This window comes from Acanthopagrus latus, chromosome 1 (genome assembly GCF_904848185.1).
Source record: "Acanthopagrus latus isolate v.2019 chromosome 1, fAcaLat1.1, whole genome shotgun sequence".
NCBI lineage: Eukaryota > Metazoa > Chordata > Actinopteri > Spariformes > Sparidae > Acanthopagrus > Acanthopagrus latus.
The window spans coordinates 26,738,883-26,765,920 of NC_051039.1; the positions used below are offsets into that span (position 1 = coordinate 26,738,883).

At 40.9% G+C, this 27,038-nt stretch overlaps 2 protein-coding genes and 1 long non-coding RNA gene across 3 annotated transcripts; 2 read left to right on the forward strand and 1 right to left on the reverse strand.

Annotated features, from left to right (window-relative positions):
* Positions 1-70: 70 nt before the first annotated feature.
* On the forward strand, positions 71-8,792 carry LOC119029107. Its single transcript, XM_037115707.1, has 5 exons — positions 71-485; positions 2,780-2,958; positions 3,068-3,134; positions 3,248-5,517; positions 5,879-8,792. Exons 1-5 carry the CDS (start codon positions 215-217, stop codon positions 7,850-7,852), a joined length of 4,761 nt encoding a protein of 1,586 aa, XP_036971602.1. The 5' UTR covers positions 71-214; the 3' UTR covers positions 7,853-8,792.
* A 1,248-nt stretch (positions 8,793-10,040) lies between these two features.
* On the forward strand, positions 10,041-12,229 carry LOC119029138. Its single transcript, XR_005077912.1, has 2 exons — positions 10,041-10,623; positions 11,666-12,229. It is a non-coding gene; the product is annotated as an uncharacterized LOC119029138 (long non-coding RNA).
* On the reverse strand, positions 12,230-25,586 carry LOC119029115 (von Willebrand factor A domain-containing protein 7-like). Its single transcript, XM_037115720.1, has 18 exons — positions 25,515-25,586; positions 24,518-24,707; positions 22,844-22,980; positions 22,590-22,734; positions 22,256-22,349; positions 21,924-22,052; positions 19,901-20,087; positions 19,617-19,786; positions 19,378-19,490; positions 19,133-19,249; positions 18,855-19,028; positions 18,596-18,728; positions 17,644-17,796; positions 17,165-17,257; positions 16,280-16,551; positions 15,983-16,116; positions 13,938-14,097; positions 12,230-13,765 (listed from the first exon to the last, which is right to left on the reverse strand). Exons 2-18 carry the CDS (start codon positions 24,698-24,700, stop codon positions 12,785-12,787), a joined length of 3,375 nt encoding a protein of 1,124 aa, XP_036971615.1. The 5' UTR covers positions 24,701-24,707; positions 25,515-25,586; the 3' UTR covers positions 12,230-12,784.
* Between the last annotated feature and the right edge of the window lie 1,452 nt (positions 25,587-27,038).

Below are 27,038 nucleotides of genomic sequence, written 5' to 3' on the forward strand. Positions count from 1 at the left end.
GGTGTGAATCTAGCAGCTGACAAAAAGGTGAAGCAGTACAAGAAGAAGAGCTCAAAGTGCGTCATACAGAGCAGAGGCCGCGGCTGTCTGTGTACGGGAGGAAGCCATGTTGAGCCAGCTCCTAATAAACATGTATTTAATAATGCTGTTGTAAATCGTAATGTCTACGCGGGATTCATGTTTACATTTGGGTGAACGGTAAACCATTTCAAAAATGTCAGCGGACGATTTTCAGTCGAAGTACGCCTCCGTCATGGAGAGCATGCTGAAGAGTGCCGTCGCAGAGACCACGAAACTTTTCGAAACTATGGTCGACGAGCTGAAGGCAGAAATAGCACAAATGAAAAAAGAGAACGAGGAGCTCAAGGCAAGGTGCAGCCAGTTTGAGAGGACGAGAGGCCAAGGGACTGTTTGCCTCAGAGAAAGCGAGCCTGAGCCGGGGCGAAGAGACACCTCTGAGAGACGTGACGCGGCGGTCCAGTGTGGTGAGTTGTGTTGCAGTGTTGATCGCGTAATCTTACAAATCCTCTCCAATGTAGATGTCGGACACTGCTAGTTGGTGATATAGCGCAAATGGGGTTATTGGTGTAGCCGTGGTAATATGCTTTTCTCACGGCGGCTCTAAATTACTGAAGCATCAGTGATATTAGCTTAGCCTAGCATAGGGTAGAGCGTGGGAGCCAGATTGAGAGGGAAACCATACAATGTTGCCCTGGCTAACAGTAGGCTAGAAGAAGCGTTTCAACAACATTCAGGCTGTTATAAATGAGGTAAGAAAGAGACAGGTGTTAGTACACTTAACGGGGGTGTTATTCAGCAGTGTCTTTAATGTGTGATATGATATTTAAAATCATGGGATAATGAGTGAGTGCTTAATAGGAGGTGAATTACATTACATACAATTAGTATATACTTCTATAAATATGCTGTCCTTGGTAACACTTGTTGCAGATAAGGTATTTTTCAGTTGTACAGCTAGCTTAAAATTATATTCTCCAGAATTGCATCCCCCAAGCAACAGGCAGCTTGTTGTCTTTGGCATGGCTTAATGAGGAACACTTGTAATTTTTTTCAAGTACCATATTTTCCGGACTATAAGTCACTTCAAGTCGCACCTGACTATAAGTCGCAGAACCAGCCAAACTATGAAAAAAAGTGCGACAGATAGTCTGGTTAAACCAGCATACATGAATGCATCTATATGAGGCAGGCAACAGCCCAGCCATCATCAAAGACGATATAATCAAACTATGAATACTTTATAACTTACAGATGAAGCTGTTTTGATGCACTTTAATGGATTGATTAATAAGCTTGCTGTGCGGAGATGCTTCTTCTATGATCCCATGGGCAAAAGAACTTCCTGATTACAACTTCCTGTTGTTTGGCTCCTGCAGTTTTACCTCACTTCCTCTTTAATGCCGCAATCTGCAGTCAGCACTAGATGGTACTAAAGTGCATACTAGGGCTGTCAATTTTTTAAAAAATCAAGTTCGAACCCCCCCAGTCCGTCAGACTAGGTTGTATACTCCACTGCTAACGTTAGCTAAAGTGGTTGTAAGCTAGCAGGTGAGTGCGCAGATTTGTTGTCATTTTGGAGTAAGACAGCTGCTTCATACAGAGCCGACAAACAGCTTTATTAGTTACTTTTCCATCTACGGTGTAGAACAGTAGATACTTCCATACACTACTTCTCAGATGCTTTGGTGTCGCGATTGTCCGCACAGGACGGCTTTGCTCGCTAGTGTCCCCCATTTTCATAGCAAACAACATAATATTACAAGCGGAATTGGCAGGTAAAGAGTTAATAGGGCGTGCAATAGGTCAAGCTGATTTAGAGCGCCCTCTGCTGGATCACAAGGTGAACTACTTCAAACGGTCTGCTGCGCTTATAGACTGTACATTTTGATTTCGAATGGGGCATTACATTCGAATCATCTTAAGATGTCAAAGTGTTTCTAATAAAAGGCCTTAAAAAGTATAAGTCTCAAATTCGGACTCGATGGGTCTTAAATATTTTTGTTCATAGCACTGCAAACAGAAATCTGAAAGACCAAAGGAGAAGAATTTTATTCACATTTGCACCATGTTTTCAGCATTGGGGCAGAATACAGGTCAAACTCTAGCTAGCTGGCCAGCCTACTAGCAAGGATGTTACCACAGGTGTTGGTAATCCACAGCCTACAACGCAGTCATCCATCCGCTGAAGAACTTTTGGCTCAACACGAACACTCAGAGCTGAGTGGATTTGGGTGCTGGTAATCGAGAGTCTGCAGTTTGTTTTGATTGTTGGCCTCAGTTGGACAACTAGATTACATTGTGATGATGCTCCCATGCTTTGTTGGATTTTATGACGTTGCTGGGACGTACAAGCGTGGTGAGACCCACGCTGAGCGTGACTTACAACAATTTAATCATTTTAGCTAATGCCTCCAGCCATGAATAAGTGTTTACAGCAAGCCCTCCTATCAACCCAGCTGAAGCCAGGTTGGGAGTAGGGCTTGTTGTTAATGATGCAGTGATGCAAACTATCAAACCCAACATTCTGAATGTCATTACAACAAACGACTACATAGAAAAGCTTGTACGTAACAAAGACAGCCTACGATTCAAATGGTAAAAAACAAGTCTCTATTTGTATGCAGATGACACTCCGATTTCCTAATATTTTGATTAAGACATTAAAATGCAACTATGCATTCAACTCACAACAAACACTGGCAATATTTAAAATGAACAGTGCTTAAATATCACCTGTTTTTCTGTGTTTATGTTACAGACCTTGTTCCTCTTCGCGCAATGCTGGTAGAGCAATGCCAGCCATTGCAGCTCTCATCATTGCAAAACCAAAGGCAACAACGTGGTTATGAGGAGGTGCATTATGCTCTGCAGGAGCACGATTATGAGAGCCATGGAGAGGGAAATTCTCAGATGGCATTTATACTTGTCAAACAGGAGGTGAGTGTTTATTTGGCAGGTAACCCATTTATTTTTTCATTTATGTCCTCTTGAAATTGAAGGTTTTGTCACCCCTCAACATAACACTTATGATGACTCTTCTGTACAGTCTGTCTTGAAGCAAGAGGAAGTTGAGTCCACTGTGGCATCAAGGCAAGTCTTGAGAGATAAAGCAGGTGGGAATTTTCAATTTAAACTGTTTTAATTAAGCAGACAGCATTTGTTAAGGTTTAATTCTCACCATTCTCATATTTTTATTTCTTCTCACATTTGATATTTATCTTCCTAGATTCACCATGGGTCTCTCCATGTGGAACTGAAAATGAAGGTCCTATTATTAACACAGTATGCTCAACTAGAGAAACATCCTTGCCTCAGATACACAAAGAGACCCAAGTGGCTATGGAACTACCTATTTTGGTGACATATAGTGGTTCACAAGGATCCCAGAATCAGTCATCTGAACCAGAGCATTCATTAGTAATTTCACTCGCTGCAGTAAAAGATGACCTAGAAGGAGAGTCTGAAGTCAGTCAGAAGATGGCAGAAATTGGTAAACAGGGAGAACTCATAACATCGGAGCATCTGCAGTCACTAGCAGCCCCCCAACAAACTCAAAGAGAGGGTGAAATGTCAGTGAATGAGCAAAGTGGTGTCACTCTGCAACAAGCTACAGATGTGCAATCTACACAGGACCAGTTGGCACAAACACTACCACTCATCAACAGAGAAGTGTGTGATCATTTAAAAAATAGCCTCCCAGAAGTTGAGGCTAGTTCCCAGCCTGGCTTGCAAATACGACGTAGAAGAGGTCGGCCACCGAAGAAAGCAAAACATGCGCAACAGCAAATGAAAGAAAAATCCCTGTCTTCTTTAGTTATCACCTCGTCAGATCAGCAGAGAGCAGACCCTTCTTTCGAAGATGTAGAGAACAGTAAGGTTGGTTCTTTAGCAGTTTCAGTAGTGTGTACAAGTGGAAGACGTTCCTCTGAAAAAGAAAAAACCTCTGAGACTCAGCAACTTTTCATGGACACAGAAGAGGGCACAATTCAGGCTCCAACCACTGAAGCTTCCGCTGTAGTTGAAACACTTAACACTCCACCACCCGAGTCACCACAAGCCCCACCAGTTCAGCAGAGTGAATGCCACACATCTGTAACTCTTCAGGACGCACTGCTATTAGTTGAGGCCATGAACCAGTCATTACCAGACAATAGAAGCTCCTCTCCGCAGAAAGAAGCAGAACCAGCCCAGACCCAGTGTGCTCCTCCAACCAGTGAAGCTCAGGCCCACATTAATGTTGTCAAACCAAAACAACATACGGTCTCTCTATCTTCAAAGCCCCCACGAAGTGCTGCAACTCAAACAACTGTGCAGTCATTTCAGCAGCTCCGTCCCCATTCCCTGATAACATCAGTAGCAACCACTGGTCGGGGTAAAGCATTACCTCATAAAATAGTTATCGTGCCAAGACCGGCATTCTCATCAATGTCTCATAAAATAGCAGAACAGTCTCCAAACCAACTTCCTAGTGATGTATCAACAGTTAATACTGCACAAAATAAAAGTAAACATCAAGGTTCTACAGCTGCAGGCTTACCTGTCGAAATGCCCTCTTCTTCTTCTGCTACTCAGAAAACAATACATGTAACAACCAGCAAATTGCTCCCTGTTGTCACAAAGTCCACCAGCACCTCCAAAGGCCTGTATTCAGGGACTCTACTACCCTACAAGATAAGCAGTGCAGTTCTAAGACAGGTGTCAGCTTCAGCATCAAGGAAACAGGCACAGGTTTTGACAACACAGCTGGATCCAGCCAAATCAGCTGCTCCCATTCTGGTGTCAACATCGCAGTTAATTTCTTCGACGCAGGAGTTGAGCGTTTCTGAGGATACACAACCCGCTTTAAATAGTGCGACCTCCATCTCGTCGCAAAAGAGAGAGAATATATCTGACAGTTTCAAAACTTTGACAAACTTGCGAACTAAGGAAAAACTCCCTGCTGTGGTCAGATTATCAAGGCTCCCATTTCCAATTACAACCAAAGAGTCTGTCTTTGTTTCAAGACTGCCTACAAGTGGATCAGCTGGCTCTTGGTCCATTTCGCAACAATGTACCACACAAGAGAAACCTTTATCATTTGTCATATCAACACAACCATCAGATACGCTTGTGCTGTCTACTGACAGCTGTCCCAATTTAAAAGAACCATCTGTTGCTATGTCTGTATTGACCACTGGGATATCAGGAGAGCCAAATGATATCGAAGAAAAGATATTATCTTCTGAAAAACGCATTACTTTGGAGGAGTCACCTACCATAGCCATCAGCATGACTGACCCTTTGGCTGCATCTGGTTTAGCGGGAGAAACGACTTTGAATTTGGAAGATTATGAGTTATCTATTGACCAACCAATAGGAGAGAAGCAGTCAGCTGCCTCTGTGTGTCTGACCTCCACAAAAAACACCAAGGATACATCTGACCCTCATTCACAAATGAGTAAGACCCAGTTCCTGGCACATCTGGCAGTATCACCTGTTGCACAAGACACCAAAGAGGTAATGGATTAGTAAACTCCTCTCAGTCTGTTGAACAGTGTTTGTTGTCAATTACATTTTTTTTATGATTATAAAATAATATTTGCATTAGTTACTACAAATTCAGGCAGCCTATTTGGTTACCCAGAGTCAGAATAATCAATATATACTCACCACTGTGATAGGAAAGCAAACCCCAGCATTTTAAGTTGTGTAAAATGGAAATTTTGAAGTTTTGTTGAAGTGGAATTGGAGGTTGGTTTTTATTTATGGTCATCGTGTGCATGATTGTTTCATAATTAACTGGAATTTCTGTCTTCAGATTATTACTGTGATTGTTCTGCATGTATATTATCTAAATATATTTTTCTTTTTGTTAAAGGCCTCCTCTGACTTTGTAGAAGCAGAAACTTCCCATGCAGAGAGCAGCATCAGTGACAAGAAAAGGTTACAGCAAAGTACCCTCATGGCCCAGCTCCGAAGTCACATCAAAACCCATTTGCAAACTAAAAGAACTGATTTAAATCCAGAACCACCCACAGAAACGGCAAACTACACCGTAAGCCCCAAGAAACTCAGATTGGGGAATGATTGTCTAAATGATGAAAACACAGCTAGTATTCCCCTCCACCCAAAAAACCCAGGAGCAGTTGAAGATTTTGCAACTCTAAAAACTACTACTACTACTACTACTACTGGCCCTATTCCCATGACTCGTACGAAACCTGGACTATTACTAGATGGTGTTAAACCATCTGTCTGTCCTAGGAGCCCTAAGCCCAACAGTGAAGCTACTCCTGTGAGTCCAAGGAGGTCTGGTTTAGATAGAGTTGTAGTTTCCACAAATGAACAATCCACCTCTGTTAGTCCTAGGAGGTCCAGCTCAACTAAAGAAAATGCTACTCCTGAAAATCCCAGAAACAGTTTGCTCACAAGGAGGACTAGTTCAACTAGAAATGGTGTTAGCCCTAATACTAAAACCACCTCTCTGAGATCTAAGAGGTCTAGTTCTACTACAAATGTTGATCCTGAAAGGACTAAATCTACATCAGTCAATCCAAGTATATCTGGTTTAAGTAAAAATTGTTCTACCCCTAAAATGCCTACCAGTGAATCAACTTCTTTCTGCCGTAGAAGGTGTACCTTCGCTAAAGATGATTCTTGCACCAAACAGATTAAAGCAGAATCCAATCCCTGTAGTCTAAGGAGTTGTAGTGCAGCTGCAGATGGTGCTAATACGAAAAATACCGAGGATGAATCTGATTCCCTAAGTGTTAGGGGGCCTAAATTATCTAAAGACGATAACAGTCCGAGAAAGACTAGGGAATCTACATCTATTCAGAAATCCAGATTAATTCAAGGTGATGCCTCTCTTAAAAAGAATTTAGGAGTGGTGAATGCAAAGAAGTTGGCTAAAACAACAAAACCAAAAACCATAGATAAAAGAAGTTCCAATCAGTCAAATTTGCAGAGTGGAGCCAAAACAAGCCAGTTAGCAGAGAGCCGTGCTATCTGTAAGGCTGTAAAAAGATGTACAGCTAAAGCTGTGTGGATTCCTCCAAGACTGCAAGCCAGTAAAACACCCCCAGCAGGAGGAAAGAGATCAGTGACCTCATCTGTTAAGAAAGAGATGGTATCTCCCAAATCCCAGTGTAATATACAGGTTTACCCCCACAGTGTTTCTCTCCTCCCAATACCCATCAAAGCACCTCCTGTTGTATCGCCGTTACAGCCTTTATCAGTCATAGGTAGGCGTCTGCTCAAAAACCAGTGCGGGGAGTGTGGTCGCGTCCTCAGCAGTAGTGCCGCCCTAGAAAGCCACGTGAGTCTCCACACAGGACGGCGACCTTTCTCATGCACGCTCTGTGGGAAGCGCTTTGTAGACTCCAAGGGTCTAAAAAGGCATGGCCGGGTACACCGGAATGGTAGGATCCATGTCTGCCAGCAGTGCGGGAAGGGCTTTGTCTACCGCTTTGGCCTCACGAAACACCTGCAGATGGTGCACAGCAGGATAAAACCTTTTGTCTGTCAGATCTGCAACAAGGGATGCTTCACAAAGCTAGATGTGGAAGCCCACATACGTATCCACACAGGAGAGAAACCATTCCATTGCAACCTTTGTGAAAAGAAATTCACAAGGAGGGTAGACCTGAATGTGCATTTAAGGTGGCATAATGGGGAGAAGAGACACTGGTGTCCATACTGTGGGAAGGGATTTTTAGACTTCAATAACATGAAAAGGCACAAGTATATCCACACAGGGGAGAAACCACATGCCTGCCCACACTGCCCCAAGCACTTTACACAGTCAGGCCACCTGAAAAAGCATGTCAAAAATGTGCACAAAATCCAATGAGGTGGACTTTCAAGATGACATCATGTTCCACTGAGTAGGGTAGCATTATCTATCTCTGAGAGATATAAGATGTTGATAATTTAATGTGAGAACATTTGTTTTAGAAGAGATCTGTTTGTTTTTTCTTTGATGCAATGTGTCCTTTAAATACAGAGGATGATTTCTCCTCTGGTATTATGAATTGTTTTAGGTTATACTGGAAGATGCACCTGTAAAGCTTTGTTGATATTGTAAAAATATATATTTTTTAAGTTCAGTAAGGATTTTTAATTGTACAGAGAACTTCTAATGCTGAATCTTAATGGTTTAAGAATTGAAGAGTTGATCGTAATTTTGTTTTGATGTTTTAGACAGAGCCAGAGTAGATGATTCACTGTGCCCCAAGTCTGTATGCTTAAACATTTACTTTTACATTTAGGACTGTGAGCAGACGCTCGATACTTGGTGCACAGCTATTAAAATGTTAACTTGGTAATAAATGAATAAGCAGATTGACCACAATGTCAAACTAATCTTTATAAACAATGTTCTTCAGGTACTTTGTGCTCTTCACAGAGTAGAAAGAAGTTGTAGATATTGTAACTCCAAGGTTAATCTTACACAAACCTCCAGTAGCCGTAATGATGAATATGAAACGTCTATTTTGGAAATTGGACTTGGTGAAAATCTGCAGTAACAGGGTGAACTTGGAAAATACAATAAATATGTAGAAGTGGTTGAATTGTGTCATTATTTAACTGTAAACATGTCAATAATTTCAATTATTTATACAATTGACTTTCATATTTACTGTCAGTCAAATCACCTTCTCATTCTGTGTTTTTTTTCTTTATTTTTCTTTATTTTTTATTGTGTTCTAAATTGTAGCTCAATAATTAAGACATCCAAACCAAGAAAGAACCCAAGGAATGATGCAATAAACTAAACATTCTTAAACAAACCAGAATAAGTTTGTTTGTATTTTATATACTTCAAAGTAGCTACCTTGTGCTTTGATGACACTTCTAGCATTCTATAAATTAGATTCATGAGGTAGTCACCTGGAATGGTTTTCAGTTAACAGGTGTGACTTGTCAAGAGTTGATTCGTGGGATTTCTTGCCTTCTTAATGTGATTGAGACCATCACTTGTGTTGTGCAGAGTTAGGGTTGGTTCACAGTTGAATACAGTGAATAGTGCTATTCGACTACTTTTCTAATATGGCAAGAACCACACAGCTAAATAAAGAGAAACGGCAGACCGTCATTGCTTCAAGATAGAAATGTCAGTCAGTCTGGAAAATATCAAGAACTTTGTATCCTCAAGTGCGATTTCAAAAACCATCAAACACACGATGAAGCTGGCTCTGAGAACTGCTCCACATAACATTCTTCACAGAGTTCAATTAGCAGACACATATCAGCATCAACTGTTCACAGACTGCTTGAAACAGGTCGTCTTGGTTGAATTGCTGCAAAGAAGATACTACTGAGGAAGAACAACAACCACAAAAGAAGAGTTTGGGCCTAGAAACACAAGGAATGGACATTAGACCAGTGGAAATCTGGACTTAGATGGGCTTTGATGGGCTCTGATGGGCTTTGAGGTTTGATAAGTCCAAATTTGAAATTTTTGGTTCCCCCCACCATGTCTGTGGGACACAGAAAAGGTGAGCGGATGGTTTCTACATGTTTGGTTCCTACAGTGAAGCATAGAGGAGGAGATGTAATGGTGTCGAGGTGCTTGTACTGATGACACTCTTGGTGACTTTTTCAAAAACCCAAGGCACATTTAACCTGTATGGCCACCAAAGCATTCTGCAGCAACATGCTATCCCATCTATCTATCTATCTATCTATCTATCTATCTATCTATCTATCTATCTATCTATCTATCTATCTATCTATCTATCTATCTATCTATCTGTCTCAGGGTTAACAAACTCAGAGTTTTCACAAAACCCACTTTCTGGAATACCCCCTTGGCCTCCACAACCACTCAACCTAAACCCATTTGAGATGGTTTGGGATGAGTTTCGGCCAACAAGTGATCAGCACCTCTGAGAACTCCTTCAAGACTGTTGGAAAACCCTTCCAGGTGACCACCTCATGAATCTGACTGAGAGAATGCCAAGATTGAGCAAAGTCATCAAAGCAAAAGTTGGATATTTCGAAGAGAAGATGAAATATGAAACATATTCAGGTTTGTTTACACTTTCTTGTTTACCGCATAATTCCATGTGTTACTTCATAGTTGTGACATCTTCAGTATTAATCTACAATGTAGAAAATAATGAAAAACCATTGAATAAGAGGGTGTGTCCAAACCTAATTGTTTCTGTGTTTAATGTTGCTTTTCAGTGTTGCTGTTATCAAAAAAGGGTTGATAATGCCCCTTAAAACTAACGAGTAAGGATCCGTTCACACTGGACATAAAACGACTTTCAAGATTGTGACCCATTTGAATGTCTTTGCAGGCTGTGCCAAGAAGGGCAATGAAGTTTTTTTTACTCTGATTTGTGCAGCTGTTTGTACTAAATTTGTGCAGGCTTGCATCTCATGGGTTTATTATTACTGTGACCAATTGCTAACATTTCTTCTGCTCTGAGTGCAGCCATTGACACATACACCCTTGCCAACCCAACCAATAGCTACTCTATTTCGACAATCATATGCCGAAGTGGGAACTGTTATTGATAGCCAGTTAAGTGTTGCGTTAACACTGGTAGCATTAGGTCAGCACTAATGTGATAGCTGCAGCCAAGACAAAGGGTTAAAGTCTTCGAAAAGCATGTAAGCTCTACAGTACTTCCTCTGTATCTGTTCAAGCCTTACAATGGATGCATTTGTGTGTCTTCATGTTTGGTGTAAAGGTACTGAAAATGTGTCACTCTTCCAAGTAATGGCACCCTGGGGCACAACCTAGCGGTCAACTGTGTCGAATAATGAATTGAGCACATTTAAGTCTGACTTAAACTGGTATTCATCATTTTCTTATGTTGTTATCACACTGGTAAATCCTCATTTCTTCTTCAACAGTTTGAAGTGTTTACTGCATTTGAAAAATTGCTTGACGCCATTGGTCCTCTTATAATTCAAAACCTTGTTTAAGACACTACATATTCAGCATTTACATTGATTTTAATGCTGTCAAATGTAGATGTATATTTTCTTGCTTGTCATTTTACAAAACAGCTAATGAATTAAAGTGATCAAACTAATGCCCTTCTTCAGACTTTTGTCAGAAAACAGGATACCTAGTTTGAGCAGGATTCATTGCTTTGATATCTGTGTCTGTTGACAAAATTATAGTATTAATAAATACATGAATAAAACAACAATATCGTAACAACTGGGTGTGTACGAGGCACAGAACTGATAAACTGAACAGCTAACTGGTTCAAGCTTAACAGTTGACAGTAATGATGTAGAATAATTTATTTCTCCTGGCCTCTAAAGTTGATACTCCCTCTCTAAACTCTACCTACATTTAACAAGTAACAGTGTGTTTTTTCAAAAATAATGACAAAATGATAGTATCAATAGACACAAAGTACACTGTAAATGCCAGGAAATAACACAAGTACAATAGGTTTGGGTTACAAAATTACATCTGAAAACAAAGCCATGTGTTTTTCCAGGCACAATGCTGCAGTCACAGACAAATGTAATTTTAGTTTCAGAGGCAACTTGTTTCTTCTGAAGTTGCAAATGAATCGTGTCCACTACAGGATGAATGATTATTTCTGGATATTATTCTTTCATTTAATTCCAATTGTAATTCTCACTTCACACTGATATCATTGTCCCTCCAATTTCATTGTTCATACCTCAGGTTCTCTGTTCACTGAAGATCTGACCCTACCTGCCCTGAAAGGATCCATCTCTCAAGTCCATTGTTTGTCAATTTATCAACTCTCATCTCATCTCATTATCTACTGCCTAATCCATGAGGGTCGCAGGGATGTAACCACTTTATCCCCCATTTTTCAAGGGGTCACGACGGTTACTGGAGCCAATCCCAGTTATCTCTCTGAGCAAAGGCAGGGTACACCCTGGACAAGTCGCCAGCTCATCGCAGGGCCCTTACTGATGGCAAAGGCCACCACGCAAGGTGCCAACTGCACATCAGGAGCAATTTTGGGGTTCAGTGTCTTGCTCAAGGATACTTCAACATGCAGCTCAGTTCTGCCCCAGGGGAGCCAGGATTCGAACCAGCAACCTTCAAATCACTAGTCTACTTACTCTACCCGCTCCCAATTTATCAACTCAAACTAGTTATTCATTTATTAGAATATTTTTTGTGTTGCACTGGATTGTTTATTCTGTGACATATCTGAATTTTGATTTTGTATTTTGGTTCCCAAAAATATCGCAACACATTTCATCTGACTTTAAGTACGTAAGATAATGACATTTTATTACACAAACAATAAGTAAAATGCTCCCATTATGAATTCATTTACATACAACATTTTCCATGGTAAATGTGTACAAAGAGAAATATTTAGCCATACACTCTGACGCTTCGTCTTCTGAAAGCATCAAATCGGTTCCGATACCTCACAAAAAATGTTACAAGCGCGTTGTAACGATGTATTAGGTTAAAATTAGGAATGTGATACAAAGACTTTTCTCCAGACTGGATCTATTTATGGGTTTGAATTTTACTGATACAAATAAATCACTGATCATTTAAATATATTAGCCTGATATATGTTGTGCATTCCTATTAAAGATTGTTCTCTTTGCAGGAAACCAAATATTTATCTGAGTTATTTTTTTGTCAGCAAAATTGAAATGCATCAAAAACACGAGAAATTTATCATCCTTTCAATAACACAATTAATGTATCCATGGAAATTTAGAAGCACATTTATTATCCATTACTTATTCATTACTTCTGCCTACAATTTATTGACGCACTATATCTCTATAACCAAACTGAAGCCCCTTAAAACCTTGCTATGAAGGCAGATACCAGCAGGCACAACCACAGTGGTGGTGACAGGGTTAAAGCCGGAGGGCCAGCAGAGCGTTCAATGGAATGATAACACTTGCCCACATTGCCAGCTTTATCTGCAGCTACCAACTCAACAATCTGCGAGCAGCAGGAGGCTGTGTAGTTCGCCTGAATGACAGGAGCACTCAGGGAGGTGAATGTCAAGTTTCCATTGCCCTGACGCAGGGAAACAGTCTCTATCCCGGTGCCGTTTCCATCAGTAAGTTTGGCCCAAAGCTCCCACTTGAAAGGTCCACACTGGGACACATCTTGAGGACAATCAGCAGCCTGCACACTAACTACTTCACACAAAGGTGGAACAGAATCTGGAATCTGGACAATGGAATGATAGCACTTGCCCACATTGCCAACTTTATCCACAGCTACCAACTCAACAATCTGCGAGCAGCAGGAAGCTGTGTAGTTTGCCTGAATGACAGGAGCACTCAGGGAGGTGTATGTCAAGCTTCCATTGCCCTGACGCAGGGAAACAGTCTCTATCCCGGTGCCGTTTCCATCAGTAAGTTTGGCCCAAAGCTCCCACTTGAAAGGTCCACACTGGGACACATTGTGAGGACAATCAGCAGCCTGCACACTAACTACTTCACACAAAGGTGGAACAGAATCTGGAATCTGGACAATGGAATGATAGCACTTGCCCACATTGCCAACTTTATCCACAGCTACCAACTCAACAATCTGCGAGCAGCAGGAAGCTGTGTAGTTTGCCTGAATGACAGGAGCACTCAGGGAGGTGTATGTCAAGCTTCCATTGCCCTGACGCAGGGAAACAGTTTCTATCCCGGTGCCATTTCCATCAGTAAGATTGGCCCAGAGCTCCCACTGGAACGGTCCACACTGGGACACATTGTGAGGACAATCAGCAGCCTGCACATTAACCACTTCACACGAAGGAGGAACAAAATCTGTAATCTGGACACAAAACAGGGAAAGAAAAGTGCTTAGTGTATGTAAGAATCACAGCAATGGGCAATTTAGATCTGCAGGATATCAATGACTTTGTAAAAGCGATGATTGTGGGTATGTCTCAAAGCTTTTTTATTTCATTCTTTTGGACTGTGCGATCAAGGATATGTCTTGTTACCTTGGTAACAACGGACAATCTCAAAACGGCGTAATTGGAGTCTAGACCATTGGACGACTTGGCTTCTATAGTCAGAGTGACATCAGTGCCCGATGGTGTGTTGGCAGGTGGCGTAATGGTCAAAGTAGCATTTGCATATTGTTCAGGTGTCAAGGTGAGGCTGTCGAGAGAAGAGAAAGAAAAGCTTTATGATCATAGGAATCATTATTATGAATATGATTTAGATTTTGAGTGAATTAAAAAGTCTACACCCATACTAATGGCTCTGTGGTTTCACTTGTGCACAGCTAAATGCTAATTTAGCATGGTAGCATGCTCATACCTACAATGCTAACATGCTCATGTTAAGCAGGTATAATGTTTACGCGCTAAGATGGTGATGCTAAGTGTGGATGTATATATATGTATCGCTATGGCTCAGCGAGATGCTTTCGTTCAACCATACCAGTTTGACCCAGAATCGGACCCAGAAGAAGACGCTCCTGAAGAAGTACAGCAGGACGTTTCAGAATGGTTAGTGTGTCTGAATAATGTTAGTTTGTTCATATGTCTTGTTACAGTTACTACCATGTAGCTAATGGCTAACAGCTAGCAAAAGCTGTGTTTTGTCTCCAACACACCGTTCGCATCGTCTCAGTCTCCAGTCTGCACGTTTCCAGATTTTTTACTGTGACAACCAAGCGCCATCGTAATATTATTAACATTAAACTCGCTCCAAATGCCATTGCATAGCAGACCAAAGCGGAGCTAACTAGTTAGCCAATTTCCAGCTGACTTCATCATACTTGTAGGCAACTGTTAATACTATCAAAATGCGGCGACACTTATCTGTGGCTCAGGTGCAGTTGCTGGATCGGTTGGGACAGATCCTTTTATGAGGGTCAGTGTCGAGGCAAAGCCAGCTTTGTACTGAATATAGGCACTGATGTTGATTTTTACAACCAACAACAGAGCTATTTCTGTGTCTAGCTCTAAGCAACGACATTGCGAAACACTGCTATCGTACCGCTGGACACACCGAACTTCACCTCAGGGATGAAAGCCCCCCTCTCACCGCGCAGAGGGGGCCTGCCTATGAAAATGACTCCTTTAGTTACATAACAACAGGAGCTGAATCTGAACAGCCTGTACGAGCACCGTTTTACCAGTGGGTGGGCTGCAGAGGTCATGCAGGAATCGCTTGTTTTCCTCATTCTTGGAGTTGGTAGGCTCAGGGAGGACCAGTTTATATACGTAGAGACCAGAGAAAACATGTTTTTCATAATATGGGACCTTTAAAGGTACAATCAGTGACATTTTCAGAGAGAGACACAATAATCAACTATCGTTAAGCGTTAAGTATTGCACCTTTCAACTCAACAGACGGCAACCGAGTGCAGTAGTAATGAATCCTAAAATCAGTTAGCATTCTTGCTCCTGCTTCAGTTTTAGTTAATTCCTGAAATGAGTTCTGTGGTTACAACAGGATTAAGATGTTTACATGTTTTGTTATAAGACATAAAATATGCCATTAAATAATAATTAAAGATAATAATTGAATTATAAAGTGCTTATATGTCTTAAAAATGTCCTTAATGAAACAATCTCAGCAGATATCTTGAACAATGTGTCAGTTGTAGAAATAGAAGACATCTTGTGGAAAGAGCAGATAGGATAAGTAGGCTTGCCAGAGGAGCTATGAGTGTTGATGTAAGCGTATCCCTTGCAGAAGTCTTTTCAATATCTGCGATGCATGAAAGAGGTATGCCACATAGCTGGTTTACACAAACAATGATGAGAACAGGGCTGTCCAGATGGGTTCCTTTTATATGACAGTTTGCGAGAATGAACAAACTGAGAAACAAGAAGATGGGTCAAATTACTGGCACCTTAAGCCTAACTCTAACCTTTACTCCAACCTTTACTGGGGTTACAGATGTTACGCTAACCAGATATAACTTTGCCTGATGGTTAAGGCAGCTGGAATGGTGTACTTTAGATGTAGAGAAATGTCATTGAGGACAAGGATATTTAACCATGAACTGTTTTTAGCGGCTTCTTCTCACCTGTTTGGGTAGGACATTTTGAAGTTTCTGTCATTTTTGGCCCCAATGGAGTATTTGCCACCAGAGCCCTGGGTCATGACACTGAAGGGGAGCATGAAAGCTTTGCCTGGCTCCATACTGTTGTCTACCACAGCCTAGAGGGAAATGAAAGAAAGAAGGAGAAATGAAATGGGTGAAAAGGAGTGATATGGTCTTCTGTACTGCTAGGCAGTTAAAAGCACCTTGTATAGGTCCAAATATTCTTTCATCATGATCTTAAATGTACACAGGATGAGAAGAAAAAGTGAGCAGACCAACCTGTATATTCACTTTAGAGACTGACATCTGGGTGGTAGACTGCCTCTGAAATTCACTGTTTGACAGTTTGTCAGTTCCACTAAGAATGACAACAAACTCCCCCTCAGGGACTGCATCGACTGTCACCAGGATGTCTCCATTGCCCATGTCAGTGGTTGTGCTATTGCTAACAGTCTCAGGACTAGAAACTGTTACCAGGCCGACATCTCCAATAGTCAGCGAGGATGGACCTTTCCTGCCCATTACTGAGAGCATCAAGGTGGCTGGCTGGCCTGGGTTTCCAGCAGGGAGAAACAAAGAAGGGAAGTAGGGGGAGAACAGGAAGACAATCAGTTTCCATGGGGAAAATGTCTTGACTGATTTAACAGGAGTCTTTTAGGCGTGAGGAAGACATTGGCTTTGAAACAAATATTTGCATTTCCAAAATGTGAACTGATTCTGGATACCAAAAAATGTAGTGTAGTGTACCATGCCTAGATTTGTCTTCATGAAGGCATCATGGCAAACTTGTTAGTGAGCATATTTTGTTTCCTTACAACATTTGCAGAAATCTCTTAAAAGGTAGCTTTGGGGATTTTTAAACTCTAGATGATGCTGTTGTCGCACAGAAATGCACATTAAGGCATGTGTTCGCATGTTTTGTTAAAAACATCAACACATGATATACGATTGGGATGAATGTGCAGACATACAATTTAATTAAAACATAAAAATTCCAGCCAGCAAATAAATCAAAGTCTTAATTATAAAGGTGCAGAAGGACCATCACATTTATGATGATTTATTATGATGATCACACATAATTACATTGTGTCTGTATTATCTAGAGTTAATCAAGTACTATGGTTGTAAAACAGTAAAATTGCTTTATTATATGTAGTGTACCTGCTTGTGGACGCCCACTGAGGACTGCGTAACCTGGGTGAGGTCCTTTGAAGCTTTCCACAAAGTCATAGATAAAGGTGATGGTACTTTGGCCTGGAAACACAAGTACAGACTTACAGTAAATACAGACATACAGCAAATAAGGACTTTTATGAGGCCTAACAGTCTCTAATTGCAATAATTGTCGTATGAATGTATCCAGTTGTATGTATTATAAATAACACAATGTAGGTCAGTGCGAGTATTAGGTCAGATTACCTTTAGGAACTGTTCGATTTCAGACAGACATCTTGGGAAATACATTTTTTCGCTTTTTTCCCTAAAGTTATAGTGGATCACCACCACTCTCATGTGTTTCCAGTAAATATAAAATATGAAAGAAAGTGAATAAGCCTATTTCCCCACAAGGTGAACTACTCCTTTAATCTGCAATTTAAGTGCATGCACAAAAAGACACAGTTTCTGTGATAACTTCTGACCTGTGATTTTAAGTGTGTATGGTTCTTTGGTGTTTATATTTATCTTCCAGGTCCCTGTCTGCTTTGCTGCATTGAGACGAATTCTCCACAGGTTGCCCACTGTCTGTACGGTCCCCAGTTTACCGTTGGCCTCGTTTTGGCTCTGGCTCACACCTGGAATTAGGTAACATACATTACTGGTCATTAATGTGATAAGCAATGGCATTCTGAGTCAGAAGATTGGACACTTGAAGGTCCACTGTGTAGGATATAGGGGCTCTACTGCAAGAAGTGTTGAATGGGCCCTCGCACCCTCATACACATTGTCATGGAACTTTGAAATGAAAGTGTTGTGGACATTGTGACAAGCAGTTCAATATCCTGGAGGTATCCTACTATCAGGCTCAGGCGTAGTCCACACCATGAAAATATCATGTGAATTAAATGATCTTTGTCAACTTAGCTTTGCTTCCTGTTGCCAGTAGGTGGCACAATGTGTATTGACCTTTTTTGGGAAACTTGATGAATATTGGGCTATGTACAGTCAAGGTACAACAACTTCCTGTTTCATGGCAAAAGAAATGTTGGCACTGCAACAATAGAATGTTATAGAAACTTGCAAGCACTTTCCTGGCACCAAGCAATTTTTTGCTGGATCTTCAGCTGCTACATATATTTAATCCATGGAGGTGAAAGTATTCCTGGGGGCAGTTCTTTATGGCCAAAACCCATAAAAAGCATTCATTTCCACCACGAGTTTTGTGAGTTTTCAAGCCTTCAGCACCACAACAATGTGATTTATTTCGTGAAATAATTACTGCATTACAAAAGGGCCTCTGCACTGGCCGGTGCTCTGGTGTTGCAAGGAGTGTTGAGTTTGTTACAATCTGCAATCACACTGCAAAATGCTACTAAATCCTAGACACTTGATCTTTAAACCTGTGCAAACACTGCATAAGGAATGGTGTGTTACCTGCAGGGTTGGTCAGTGTGAAAGTAATGGATTTTCCTGTGATGTAGACAGTGATATTTTTCAGAGATTCATCTATTACAAAGGAAAAGGTCTCCTGCTTCCCAGGGCTCCTTGCTCGCTGAAGAACTGTCACCTGATGGAGAGTGGAGGACAAGAGGAGCAACATGCATGGATTTACATCTCTACTTTTCAAACTGGTCCAATGAAGGAAGACCTGGCACTTGCCTCAGAGGTTGCCATTAGAACTGCACTGTCTTACCAGAGCTGATGTGGATGTGTCAAGGATGACATCTGTGGCCTGAGGCAGCTGTTTCTTGGACACTTGGATGGCCTGGCCTCCAGAGGCCAAAGCCAGGTCCTTGTAGTCTTCAAAGCTTGCAGCTCTGAGGGAACGACGATGTCTGGCACCACTCCCTGTCATGAAAAATGACACCTGTGGAGATCATTTGATGTGGAGATTAATTGCATTTCAAGTTAAAATCACTGAATAAAACGAGTAAACAGAGCATCATTGGTGTCACCAGTGTGGGTATTTACAGTTGACTTGGTGCTCCTGATGAGAGCAATAATAGTGTCCTTGAGGTCGATGTCTTTGGCTGTGGCATCCGTGAAAACGTAAATATGGGAGGAGGAAGGGGCACCAGTGAGAGCCAGCTGAACAAACAAAATAGTGAAACTGGTGAGTGGATTTTGGATTGCAACAATCTTCAAGGGATTAAAAAAAAATATCCAGAATGTTTTCCCCAATCAATAACCATCTGACAATATCATGGTTTTAGTACCTGAAGTCCTGACAGACACATCTCAGGGACATCACCACCTCCTTTGGCTTTGAGCTTAGAGATTTCTCTTTTCATCTCATCAGGGTCTGTTGTTCTGATCATTGGTCCAAAACCTACATATAGAGCACATTAAAAAATAAGGGCCATGGTCAAAGCTTTTTGAATCAAATGTAGCTATCCTAAAATCACTTTTCATCCTACGCGCTTCCTAAACATCAGCGAGATCTAAGAGTTCATACCAGGGTCATTGAAAGGCACTAGAATGTACTCCGACGGCTCATCCTGTGTTCCTTTTTTGCTGTCAATTAGTTCGTAAACAACAGCCCTGGCTTCATCGATGTCATCTGACATACTGCCAGTGGTGTCAATAACAAAGCACACGACAGAGGAGCGAGCAATCCCCATCATTCTGTGAGGGAGAAAGAAAGAGTGAAGAATTAAAGCTCAGGTCAATCTACTCAACCTTTTCAGTCAGTTTTCATCATGAAGTAAAACTTGGAGATTTGAGATCTGAACGGCACACCTCAGAAAGTCTCTGTCCCCGGCAGCTGACCGGATGTCCTCCAGCAGCTGCAGGCTGGCGGCTGTGGCCAGAGTCACTGCAGCATTGTGGAAGGCTACGTTGTCCGCACGACGCTCATCTTTGCTGATGCCTCCACGAGGAACTGCTGTGCTAGTCAGGTCAGCTGCACCTCCATGGCTGCATTTACCTGGTGCAGGACAGAAGGGACAGATCACACTGGCTGAAATAGCAATTTATGGTTGACTTGTGCAAGTTCTGTACTCCATTGTGTTTTCTGGGTAGACTGAATCTCACATAATTGTCACGCTGCATCTGGATTTGAATATGAGGAAAAAAATACACATTTTGAAGTGACGTCTTGAAAGAGCCCTTTGACTACCTGACCTAAATGGTGATTTCTGTCTGTCTCCTGCACCCTGTGGGTACAAATTTGCGTAACACCAGTTGATCAAGAGACATCTGGACCTGGTTTGATCACTATGTTAAATGCGTGCCCCCATACCTCCCCCAGCCCCCCACGGTTCACTCCCTCCAAAGAGCAGACCACTCCCTTTTGCATCCCCTTTTGTTTACCTGTTGATTGAATCTGCCATTCTTTGTTCTGACTGTATAAAATGTGACTGTTTCATTTGCTCTGGGTCGACTCACCGGCTCAGACCCGCTCTGTGCCTGTCAGTTCACCAGTTTACCGGTATTCTTTGAATAAACATATCACCAAAGCAAAAAAACTGCTCAACAGGACTTGAATGATTTTCTTCAACAATTACGTTATTAAACTCAATCAGTACTAGGGCATATAGAATGAGTCAGATGAGAGCTAAAGGGGTGATGTGAGTTAGTTGTGGTTAAGTACAACATCCATATTCCTTATGGGGATTGAAGGAGTAATTTGACATTTTGTGGCATGACATTATGCACCTATTTACTTTTATGCTGGGAGTTGGGTGAGAAGATTGAAACCATCCTCATACAGTTCATGTCCATTAAATAAAAAGATTAAGTCAGCAGCTTGTTAACTTAGCTGAGTACAAAGGGGGAAATAGCTACCCTGGCCATGTCCAAAGGTATGAAAATCCACTAGCAACTATTGTATGAAGCTCACTGATTAACATTTTGTATATCATTTGTTTATTCACATAAACTGTGTACCTTCTTGGCAAGCAACATTCACTTCCTGGGGTCTCACTGGCCACTCATGATAATGACAAGACTCCAGGAAGTGACAGATGTGAGAATGCTATCAATCTTCTCATCTAATTGTGGCAAGATAATAAGACAAGGCTCATTCTTTTCTTGTTTTTTTGTTTTTTTGTTTTTGTTTTTTTACTTAAAAAGAGCAATATGTAAGAATTTTACTTGAAAACATTCAAATGTTTACAAAAATGGTAATTCAAATTCAGAGCTCTTTTGCTAGCATGTCGATACCAACACTCTCAGCTCCCAGTCTGCACTGCATCTAGAAGTACTAGAAGAGCCACACCATTCACTTATTTTATTCACATGAAAGCTAGCTGGGCAGTAAACCTGAAGTTCTTGAATGCACACACACTGCGGGCCCCACAACACAGGAGACACAGGTTACTTTTACTCTGGAAACAAATGCTTTTTTGGCTTCTTGCACCACTGAGCTGATTTCATTTCATTTCAAGCTGCATGCAGAGTCTTAGATCCATGATGCACTGCTAGCTACACGGCTAAGAGAGCTTACTAGTTGATGGTGGCTAACAACCGTTAGCAGTTACTCTGGTGAAATGGTGACCCCCCCCCCCCCCCTCCCCTTCTGTATGAATTTGACAGGATGCCAATTCTTACATATTGCACCTTTAAGTCTATACATAGCCACTTTCATTCATCAGCTTTCAGGCAAACTTTTAGATAATTTGCTTAATCAGTTTTCAGTTACACAAGTGAGTGGGTGAAATGTCTTGTTTTGTGGTAACACTCAGCCTCTCAGCCAGTCCTGCTCCTTGTGTCTGTGAACATGTGTTTGAATGTTGCATGAGAATATGTTTGTCACTGATACCTTGAGGCTTGGCAGAAGAAAAGATTCCCATGTAGCCTGATGTGAGTTTCTTCTTCTTCAGGATGTCAGAGAGGATGGGATTGGGGCATGAACCACTGGCACAGTCACTGCAGGTGGCAGTGGCGACATCTACACAAGCAAAAGGCAGTGGGACGCACAATCAGTACAGCAAGGTAAGTTTAATTTCATCAGGCTGACTTAAATTGTATATTATATGTTAGAACACTGACAGGAATGTTAATATCTGTATGATTATCTGAAAATAATACACACTCACCAGCCAATCAGAATGAATCACCTCTGTGGCAACAATAACACACACAAACACACACCTGCCAGGTTTTCCAGTTGTTGGTCTGGGCGTATAAGGTTGATGTATGGGTCTGTGTATCCCAGCTCCACCCAGTTACTATGGGCGTAGAAGTCCTGACAGTGCATGGAAACACACACACATTAACCCTTGTATACATACATGTAGAGTGAGATATGATTCATATTTAACACACTGAACTTTAGAACCTTGGTTCCTTTCAGTCTCGTTCATTTCACCCCCACAAAACTTATCATTCTTTCATTCAATATTTATACTCCCATTTTTTATTCAATATCCTCCTCATATTGGCCTTTAACCTCTCTGTGTCCAGCTGTTTTGTTCAGTCCTCTCACCTGTAGTGTATGGAGGACTCTTCCCAGGGTTTCCCTGGCAGCCTGGAAGTTCTCCTTGCGAATGTTAGCCTTAATGGCCACCACGCCCTCCGTGATTAGGCCACGTCCTTCCAGAAAGGCCTCTGAGTTGAAGTGGTGTGGCGCACTGATGGAATATTTCAAGTGTAAAATCAAGTCATATTTTAAGATTAGATTATCTGACAATTGTTTGATTGATTTTTAGTAAATGCTATTTAGTTTTGATCCACTTCTACCTGTTGACAAAGTCACGGTCTACCAGTCCGTTCTGTGTGTAGATTTGTTGAAGAGCAGAGTGAAACTTGGCCCCAGAGACTTCTCCTGTGGCTGTGGGGCCGAGACAGGCCTGGACCAGCTCCTCAGGAGATGAACCCTGTAGTGAGAGGTGAAAAGTGAGAAACAATAGTTCCAGTAGAATCCAAAAGTTCACAAACCACACAAAAATTAGTATAATGTTGGACCTATTCGATATATACCTGTTGTTGTCATACAACAGTAGGAATGACACAAGTCTCATCCTTTGTTTTTGTTTTTTTAACCTCAGATTGAAAGCTATACTTGCAGCTGTTGAAGATGAGCTCTGTCAAATCTGTCAGCACATTTTGATCAAAAGCAGTGTCAGTAAGTCCACCACCATGAATGTCTCTACAAAATGTCATGGTAATCCAAACAATAGTTGTTCCAATAGCTTCGTGACCAAATGGTGGACTCACATTTGCCAGGCTTAAGTCACAACAATAGCATGCCTTAGAAAATAAGCAAACAGGGCCTATAACTGCTGCTCTATATAAAAGCTGGTAATGAAGAGGTGCATGTTTTATTGTTATATGTTTGGTAACACTTTCTTTGGATAGAATGCTTATCTATGTACCGCTGAAAATTCACTGGTGGACTCGACTTGCCCCTTGTGTCCCCATCTTCAAAAACACCCTGCGAAAGTGCCATCCTAGATACTCCTATCAGAGACGTGCACATTATAGAGGGGCAGGGGCTCAAAGTCAGAAAAGGGCAGTATGTGTGCGCATAGCCTGCACCAATTTTTAATAACACAATATGTAGATTAATGTAAAATTAATAAACAAAGTAATTATAGAATGCTAACTACTTAGCTGTGTATCCTGTGTAGCTGTGAGTGATATGCAATTGCCATTTCTTTGTCTTATTGTCTACATGAGTTTATTCACATTATCATAATAACGAGGTTTGGAAGACATGCAATTCAGCTGCAATTTTAAAAAGCAATAAAACACTGGTTTATCATTGGGCTATTTATTGTAGGTCAAGTGCAAACTAGAAGTACAGGCTACACATCTAAAAATGTGACAAAACCAAGAAATGACTGTGACTGCTACTGTGACTGTTAGTAGGAACAGCAATGTTTACAACAGCAAAGTCACAATAAACTCAATATCTGGAAGAAGACTAAGATTTGTGGCAAGATAAACAGCCGACACAGACAGCTGTCAGATTAGATTATTCTTAACTCTCATTAACAAGCACAAATGGGAGCTTTTCTGGAATATGACTCTTATTTAAGCACATTGAATAAGTGGAAGGCGACTTGTTAGCCCCAACAAGGAAGTTATGTTAATGGATTTATAACTCACAAAGGTTCAAGTTGCTCCACTGTCACGTCTCATATATGAGGTGGAGTTCTCGATGAGGCAGCGGCTTCTCTTCTCTATCAAATTCTCTCTTTATATCATGTGTTGAACATTTGCATAGCAAATGCATCGGTTGAGTGAATAACTCAGGTTTGACAAACTTGTTCTGAGAATATATAGGTATGTTTATGAATTGTCACATATACCTATAAGTACATATTCTATTAAAGTGACACCTCCTGTTTATATTGGTGAATGTTTGAATATTTCGGTGCTGTATTGCATATTTTTTATCATCCATCCTACCGTGGGTTTGAACTCATGACCAGATGCCTCAGCCACAGCCCGACATGTGTCTGTCACTTTTTGCAACAGAGCCGATCCTGTAATGCTAATGTGAGTGGATGCCCCACCCCCGATGGGTACAAAGGCCATGGTAGGTCCTGATAAGGCTAAAGCCAGGAGGGCTGTGCCCAGCAATGAAGTCATGGTTGATCTACAGGCAGAGAAAAATCAGTATCATTAGTATCAGATAGGGTTGGTTAAATGATTGAAGATATAAAAGGACTGTTCATTGTGTTCTGGTTTGGGATGCTGACATCAGCAAATGTTAGTGGAAGAGTAGAAGACACAGTAGAGTCACAGAATTTAAATCACAGAATTTAAATCACAGAATTTAAATCCTTTCTTATGTCAAATACGTTATCATTATTTCTGTGCCATTCTTTCAAATATCCAGATGTGTTACATTCAGTGTAATGTATGTGACACGAGGAGTTCATAGGCAAAGACACATGTTAAACACATATTGGTAGATAGTACAGATGATGCCACTTCCCATCCAACTTATCACTTTTTACTTTGTGTTTTCTTGCTATTGACACAGATTTCTCAATGATTATTTAAACAGTGAACTGAAACTTGTGTCTTCAATCCTTTATGTTTTGTCAAATAAAAGATTAAAATAAGTGTGTATGGTGTAAGAACACGTGGCAAAAAGCAATTCAAATATTATTAAGTACAGCACATATACAAAAAACAAATGTATAGATCATCATTTAATACAATGGTATGTTCTTACAGGTTGATTAAACTGGAAAAGAAAAAAAAAACTTTTATTTTTAGATTCCTTTTTCCCACAAAGGAAATACACTAGCTGATAAAAGACAGTATTTGTTTTGTCTCTTAGAGTAATTTGTTTTACATAAAACTCAAAATGTCTTGAGGAAGAATTTGGATAAACTGTTCTCAGTGTAGTAATATATTATCAAAGCTAACAAAGTTGGCCAAAATACAATCATACCTTGTTGTTGCTTAGTTGTGATGCCTCCACTTATGTGCAACATGCAGTCCCACCACCCCTCTATAGCTGAATATATAGGCAGTGCCTTATACATGATGGGTGGAGACATAAGCATTCAACACGGCTAGGTGGGTGTGGGTGGGTGTGGGTGGGTGTGTTGGTGTGTGCATGCTATCTTTCACCTCACATCATTATCAGTTCTACACAGGAACAATTTGCTAAAATAAAAGGGTTCCCCTCTTAAAAAACTCGGTGTGTATGGTTAATAGGGGGTATAAACGCTGTCACAATTTATGTCACGTCCCTACTGGAATTCAGAACAGTAATAAAAAGATAAAAAGATAGATAATGTTTTATGAGTTTTTCCTCGAAATGGCCCCACCCCACCGTACGCAACAAGATTTCACTGCTTGGGAAAGTTCACACAAAGGTGGGGCAAGTTCACATAATACTTACAATGTATTCTTCCCACCACTCCAGTTAGAGGTGGAGGACTGGAGGTTAATGGCTCCAGCAGCATGGTGTAGTGGTTACATGGTTACTGCTGACTTCACTTTTTATCAAGTTCGCTGGAAGGGAGCTGTTTTATGGTTTAAAATTTGTTTTATTTATCCACATAGATACACGTGGGCTGGGTATGAATTTTGATTTTACTCTAAAATATTTCATTCCATTTCATTCCTGTTACTCTGACCTGTGTAGAGGGTATAATGTACAGGACTTGGGCAAAGGTTCCCTTGGAGGTGGGATCGATTTAGGTCTTAACTGTTCTGAGGTCAGAGTTTGACATTCTCTCAGAACTGTTTCGTCCTCATTTTCACAGCCACACTTTGAATAAAGGCTTGTGTTGGCATGTAATGTCTTTTAAAAAGTCAAGACAACACAAAATGCCCTGGGAAGGGGTGCCAAACTTGACATTTTATCCAAAGCTTCACTCTTTGTCTTAAATCGCACCTGTTGAGACTCTCAGAATGTACTCATCTAACACTTGCTCAGACATATTTCAGAATTCGTGTTATATCTTGCAAAACAACGACAAAATACCTTTTATGGTTTTATTGTGAAAGTACAGTCATCTGTGCTCACACAGTAGATGTGGGTGTGGGCTGTTTCTGGGAGATCGATGAGGCTGTGTTTCTGCTGACTGATTGTGAGACAGGTGGATAATTTTTCCTTTAAAATCACTCTAGCCTTCTTGCCACATGAAGTTACAAAGTCAAATATGAGTCATGGTTCAATGTGCAACTCATTTTGATATGGTGAAACACAATCTGTTTCAACAGGTGACTTAAAAACAAAGCGGGGTTCATATATAAACGATGATGACTCATGAATTGATCCTCTAATGGCCCAATCCTCAAGATAACGATAACAAGATCCTTTCTCATGGGAAAATGACTTAATAAGGTTCATAGGAATGGACTATCACATATATACATACTGCACTGTGGGGTGTGTTCAGTAGTATCAAAGTAAACCATATGAACCTTTGCCATTTGTTGTAAGACTGTTTTTAATGATTTG